The sequence below is a fragment of the Perca fluviatilis genome, unplaced genomic scaffold, assembly GCF_010015445.1.
Source record: "Perca fluviatilis unplaced genomic scaffold, GENO_Pfluv_1.0 PFLUV_unplaced_scaf_63, whole genome shotgun sequence".
In the NCBI taxonomy this organism is placed as follows: domain Eukaryota; kingdom Metazoa; phylum Chordata; class Actinopteri; order Perciformes; family Percidae; genus Perca; species Perca fluviatilis.
This window is the reverse complement of record NW_024375741.1, coordinates 11,933-18,435: the sequence shown is the minus strand read 5'-3', so window position 1 is coordinate 18,435 and position 6,503 is coordinate 11,933. Positions and strand designations below refer to the sequence as shown.

General features: G+C 36.2%; 1 protein-coding gene and 1 long non-coding RNA gene across 2 annotated transcripts; both read left to right on the top strand.

Annotated features, from left to right (window-relative positions):
- The first annotated feature begins 682 nt into the window (after positions 1-682).
- On the top strand, positions 683-5,636 carry LOC120555285. Its single transcript, XM_039793956.1, has 13 exons — positions 683-760; positions 881-908; positions 1,033-1,209; positions 1,364-1,423; positions 1,592-1,684; positions 1,798-1,890; positions 2,758-2,812; positions 3,073-3,158; positions 4,477-4,584; positions 4,897-5,062; positions 5,315-5,397; positions 5,506-5,587; positions 5,629-5,636. Exons 1-13 carry the CDS (start codon positions 741-743, stop codon positions 5,634-5,636), a joined length of 1,059 nt encoding a protein of 352 aa, XP_039649890.1. The 5' UTR covers positions 683-740.
- Positions 5,637-5,652: 16 nt separating this feature from the next.
- LOC120555286 lies at positions 5,653-6,148 on the top strand. The gene is made up of 3 exons (XR_005638673.1): positions 5,653-5,680; positions 5,771-5,875; positions 6,123-6,148. It is a non-coding gene; the product is annotated as an uncharacterized LOC120555286 (long non-coding RNA).
- The last annotated feature ends 355 nt before the right edge of the window (positions 6,149-6,503 follow it).

The window sequence follows — 6,503 nt, the reverse complement described above, 5'->3', positions numbered from 1 at the left end:
TTTTTACTTTGTTTCCATTTACGTTTTTTTCTGAGAGTAGGCCTACTTGTGTTATTTATTTATTTTTTATAGTTTAAAACACAAATCTTGAAAGTATTGTAAAGTAATAGGGAAAAACACTTCAACAGTTATTTTGCATAGCACAAATAGAAAAATAAGTTTGAATCAAGTGGATATGATATGATCAGTCGCGTCCCCGAGGTCCAAAAAACTGCCATAGAACAGACCAAAAAGACGAGAGGAGACGAGACGTAAAACATCTCTATAACAGCAGGCGGCGCTAATCTGTAATGTTGCCCAAGAAATGAAAACCGGCAGCTGATTGGACGAACGCGTCACATGGGTTTGTTTTCTCCGGAAATTCAAAGCCTGACTGTCATGGCGGCCGTTCAGAATACGATCTCATATTGTACTAAAATAGTTCACTGAAACGTGTTTCTGAGAACATTTTGCGATAAATAGGCCATGCAGTTGCTGAATCTGTCTTCATTTCAGCTCAACAAAGGTCAGTTTAAAAGATTTTCGTCAGATTTTGAGAGACTCTAGTCACCCTCATTACTCGCGTCATTTCCGGTTGAGCCCCGACGCCGCCCCCGCCAACCGAACATGTCAGGTCGGGCAAAAAAACCGACAGCCCCCAGACGGACGACGGCACGGGACACACCGAACAGATTTGAGTCACTGACCTCGCCAGACTGTCCCACGGCCGATAATCGGCCTGATGTCTTTGAAAAAGCATCATGAGGCGACAGAAAGAGCGGTAAGTTGTTAACCTTTTTATATAAATAATTGATTATTTAACTGTAGCTATTCATCATTAACTCTTGTTTTAATGTTGCCATGTTTTTTCCAAAAAATATTTCATTATTGTATATTTCAGAAGATACTGTTTTAAACAATTTGGGAAGGTAATGCAACATTTCTTTTATCTATTCTTCGGTAGTTATATTACTATTTGACATTTGAATTGGCAATTTTTATTTATAAAAAAAGGAATTAAAAATACATTTTGCTTTACTTTTCTCTTCACAGAGTCGTAAAATTACGCTCACTTTGCAAGACATACAGAACGTTATACACGGCTGTGCTATGGAAGAAAGTGCGTATCATTCTGATGGCACCTGGGCAACAATTTGCACTTCTTTACAGGTTCCAAATTCACTATCAAACAGGATACGACTAAGAAACATTTTTTTTGCACACTTGAAGGTAATATTGTGACCAAAATATTTTTATATTAGTAAATTAAAAGTAATTTATTAACAATAACAAAATTGTTGTAAATAAAAATTGTTATAAGTGAAAAATAAAATAATTGTTTGTCTTTGGTTGAACTTGTCACGATTGTCCATTGTATGAGGAGCCTCCTGAAGGCAGTGCTGAGGAGAGAGATGTGTTGGAGGCCAAATCTCCGAGCCCCAAGGTTGTTGTAATGCAGTGTTATATTATAATATATATATATATATATATATATATATATATATATATATATATAACGCAAGCATGTTGATGTCTGAGACTGAAGAACACAAAATGGCATTGCAATTCCTTTAACAATGTTTACTCATTTTCCTTTCACTGTGCATCTAAGTGTTCTCCTCTGGGAAGTCCTGATGCTGCACCTGACAACGACATTGAGTATGAGGACAAGGATCTGAAGGAGATTAAGTCTTCTTCATCCAAGGTAAAGCCTTTGTTCAACGTAGTATGTTGATGTCTGAGACTGAAGAAGAACAAAAATGGCATTGCAATTCCTTTAACAAGGTTTACTCATTTTCCTTTCACTGTGCATCTAAGTGTTCTCCTCTGGGAAGTCCTGATGCTGCACCTGACACCGACATTGAGTATGAGGACAAGGATCTGGAGGAGGTTAAGTCTTCTTCATCCAAGGTAAAGCTCTTTTTAAGCAACTCATCAACTTTGATATGCAGGGAGCGTTCACTTGGTGTTTAAGAATGTTGTCATTTGTGTGATCATTTAAAGCTTAACCTTTTACCACCATCCAGACATATTTTCTGGCCAGCCAAGTACCATCTAAAAAGCAACACAAATAGTAAAATCACAGAACTTGTTAGAAGCTACACATTACAGAATATGCTTTGTAACAATGGACCTTTTAATTAACTGTGAAGATGGTTTTCCACAGTCATAACATCAGAAATCTGATTTTCATTTTCAAATTTGCATTTTTAAAATCTGTAATACACATTTAAAACGCTATACTTTGTGTTATTACCTTGGCTATAAAGTACCTGAAAAAGATAAGAAATGAATGCTGCAGTGAGGGTGTTTGGTAATATAGGTCTTGGTCTTAAGATTGTGGTGGCAAATTTTACATTTTTTTTCTTCTGACCAAGTTAATCAATTATTACAGCAAATGTTAAAAACGTTGTTTAAATTTGCTATGTTTTTTGGCAAACTTTAGAATATAAGTCTGAACTTTTCCTGATAATGAGAAAAATTCTGAAAGAAAGAAATACAGAATCAATTGTTCTTTAAACAACATAAAACACTATAAAAATGTTTTATCTCCTATAATGACACAATTCCATGTAATAACAGTCAAACCACAAAACAAAAATAATTACCAAATACATTTTTTAAAAGAAGTGTTTATTTTGTAATTGTAAACAACCAAAGTTAAAATTTTAAACATGTTCTACATTAATATGAAGTTCCTTCATTTGTAGGACTTCGCGTAAACAGTATTCACACTGAACTACATTTAATATATTTAATACCTGTTTTTGCATTTAGCTCACTGAGAGACAGGATTCTACCCAAGCATCAGAAACATCTTCCGAAAATAGTGGTCCAGATAGCCTCTTTTTTCTCATAAGCTGCCGACAGGCCCATGTTTTTTTTTTATGGACACTAAGGAGTGGAGCGACCTGAGAAAACGACAGGTTGGGCACCAGTTTAAAGATCTGCACTGGACAAATATAATCTCAAAAGGAATACAATCTGTACATCCATACTGCAGCATTGCTTTTAAAAGGCACACCGTGAAAAATAAAATGTCCAAAAGAAAAGGACCTTTATTTAGTTGCCTGGGATACTGCACATTTTCAGATTGCCCAGTTTGTGTAGAGGTCACTCTGAGGGATGAGAGTAACCTGAAGGCCTGGGTGACTTTCAGGGAGAGGAGGTCTGTCACAGTATGGAAGAATTAAAAAGAAGATATGTACGAGCTGATAACAAAGACTTTTTTGGAAAGCAACTTGAATCAGTGCTTCCAAGGGCCTTACATTTGCAGTGTATGGACAAAATCCAACCTAAAGTCTTTGAATCAGGATGCAGAGACCAGGCACCTACAGCTGCAGTCCTCAAAAACATAGCCTACATGACACGAAAGAAATGCAGAAGGCATGACAACGAAATACTAAGTCTTCTCAAAATGGTGGAGGAAAAAACAGATGAAGACAATGAAGTTCTCCAAAAGGTGATCTTGCACCCCAAAGGAGTCATGCTGTGGTCCAAAAACACAATCGGACTGTTCCATCAACGATGCAGGGATGATATTGTGTATATTGACGCCACAGGAAGCATTGTGCAAAAAGCGCGAGGGAAATCAGCACCTTTTTATGTGTATGAGTTGGTGGTGAGGCATCCTATTAAAGGATCCTCCCCTATCCCTGTTGCAACGTATGTCACCTGCCAACACACCACTGCATCAGTGTTATTTTTTATGGAGTCTTTTCAAACAGATTACTACAAGTTGTTTGGAAGGAAATCTGTGAGGAGACCTGTGATGATAATCTGTGATGGGTCCCTTGTTCTGATGCAAGCTGTTGCCTACAGTTTTTGTAAACATTCTTTGGAGAGCTTGCTCAGTGTGTACTATGACATTGTCACTGGACAGTTGAAAGAGGTCATGAATATGCCAATTCTTCATCGCTGCCTAAGCCACATCATGAAGAATGCCAAAGTGTTCTGCAAGAAACAGTAAGTTGATTATATATTGTGTTGTCATACATGGTTATTCACAAAAAATAATTAATTCACTTTTTAATAAACAATGGGATGGACATGGTCATGGTTTACAATGGAACGATTCTTTAAAAGGTGAAACATAGAACCACAAACTCACAAAAGTAGTTAATATCAAAATAGTTTAAAGTAGTGAATATAATTCAATAGTTGTCTTTAACTAAAAATTAGGTTACACTTTATTTTAAGGTGTCTTTCTTACACTGTAAATAATTCTGCTTGTGTATTGAAGGTCTGTAATGTTACTTTACGTTACAAAGAGAACCAAAAACTGACACATGACAATGATCAACTTTTGTTTTCTTCTGAGAGTATTCATGTTTTTTGTCTGTAATACATGTTAAACTTACATTTATCATGTTTGTCAGTTCCCCCAAACACTACAGACTGTCCATGCATCTTTTTGGCCTCCTGACAAGTGCTGCCACACTGATGGAAATGGATGACATTATTACAAGCATGGCAGTCCTGTTCTCAAGTCCTTAGAGTGGTGACAACGTGGAAAAACACTTCCAAAACCTTCAGAACAGGTTGCAAACAATTGGCTTTTCTGAAAGCAGTGACCGTGCAGAAAATGCTGAAAATGACTTTGAGGTTTGTCTGATTTGTGCATTATACAGCTGTATGTTTCTGGTTCACTTCAATGTAGTTATAACATACTTATATCATGGTGTATGATGTTAGCTTGACACTGCAATTAGGTTAGGGCACTGTTGCTAATTTGAGTGACACAGCATGAAGTGTCATGTAGCATTGGCTTTATGTGATGACATATGTGCTTAAAAAATCGTAACTCATGATTTCATATAGCATGATACAGTATATATTTCCCTCCTTTTATGGAACCACACTTAATAATCCAGTTGTTTGCTTAAATACAGACTGAAACTATCTGTTAATTTGCAGATCAATCTGGGGCACACAACATTTCATACTCATTTTGCGGAAATAGTGGCAAACGCACCTGTAGATGTAAAGGGTGAGCCAAATGAGTATCATTCACCTACATTCATGCCTAACCTGGTGAAATATTTCCTACCTCAGGCAGTTTTGTGGTCTGGTCTTATGCTGGGTAAGTGACAACTTATTTTTGAGGATTGCTTGGGGTGAGGTTGTGGGATTTGAACAAAGGCATATATTTGACAATGTTAACCGCATAATGTTAAACAAAAAAAAATCAACTTAATTCAACATTTCATTACCTGATTGTAGTGAAATAAAACACGATATGGCATATTTGATCCATTCATTTGTGTTCACTGCGGTAAATAATATGTTGTGGGTAATCATCATTTTAAGGTCTAAATTATTTACTTTAATATAGGTGATCTTGGCCGCCATGGAAAAGGACCAGCCTACAATCATTTTTCCAAGATCTTTATGCGATGCAGTCAGTCAGGCACACAGGTACATGTTTGATAATATCTTACACAGTGAATACATAACTTGTACAAAATGACATGCATAATATGTGTACTCTTTAACTCTCATTAATTATTTTATCCAATAATGTAGAACTACACTGAGGACAACAAGACTCAGGCTATAATGGAGAAAAGCCAATGGGATCTGAAAAAATTAGATTCCAGAGACGTCTGTCTCACAAGGCTTGACGACTTTGTACAGATTTATCAGCAGACACATAATGCTCTCTTGATGGAGGTTCTCTGACTCAACACGCAAGAGAAAAGTAAGTTTATTGAAATTTTTACCTTCAGTATAAGTACTTACCTGCACTTATTTCTTAAATAATCCTTCCAATGAATCTGCTTTATTTAAGACATACAGGGTAAATGTTGAGCGCTGGAGAAAAAGGAAGCCTTCCAAGAAAGGCATCTATGTGTCACCAATAAAGAAGAGTTTCCCATTCAGGACAACAAAAGTGGTATTAAAGTATCATATAAAATATTATCACACTTCATTGTTCCTTACAATTTTAAATAACAATATAGATACGGTTTATATTATACTTTATAACATTTAAAACATATTCCGTTTTATTTCATAATATTCCAAATCCAGATTTGAAATAAATGCACTAATAAATTAATGATTTTCGGAAGCCACAAATGTAATTTTAGTTTATGTGATGTGAGAAATATATCTTCCTGTATGTGATGTGAATGGTTTAGGCTCCAGTCAAAGGACGCAAACCAGGTTTGAGAGACCACAGACAGTGACTGACACCTGCCTCGACAGGACCCAAGTCGGAAAAGGTATGACTTCAATAAGAATTTACACTTTTTAGGGTGAATAATTGATGATCGATCTATCTATCTATCTATCTATCTATCTATCTATCTATCTATCTATCTATCTATCTATCTATCTATCTATCAGGCTTTGAAAAAACACATATCTGTTCCACAGGAACCTTTAAGGAGCACTGACATCCCAAAAAAACCTGGGAGTACAACAACATCTGTAAATAAAAACTATGGACCATGCTGGCAAGGAGCAGACCCCTCAGAAAAGAAATCTGCAGCAAGACTACAAAGGCCTCCACAGGTCCC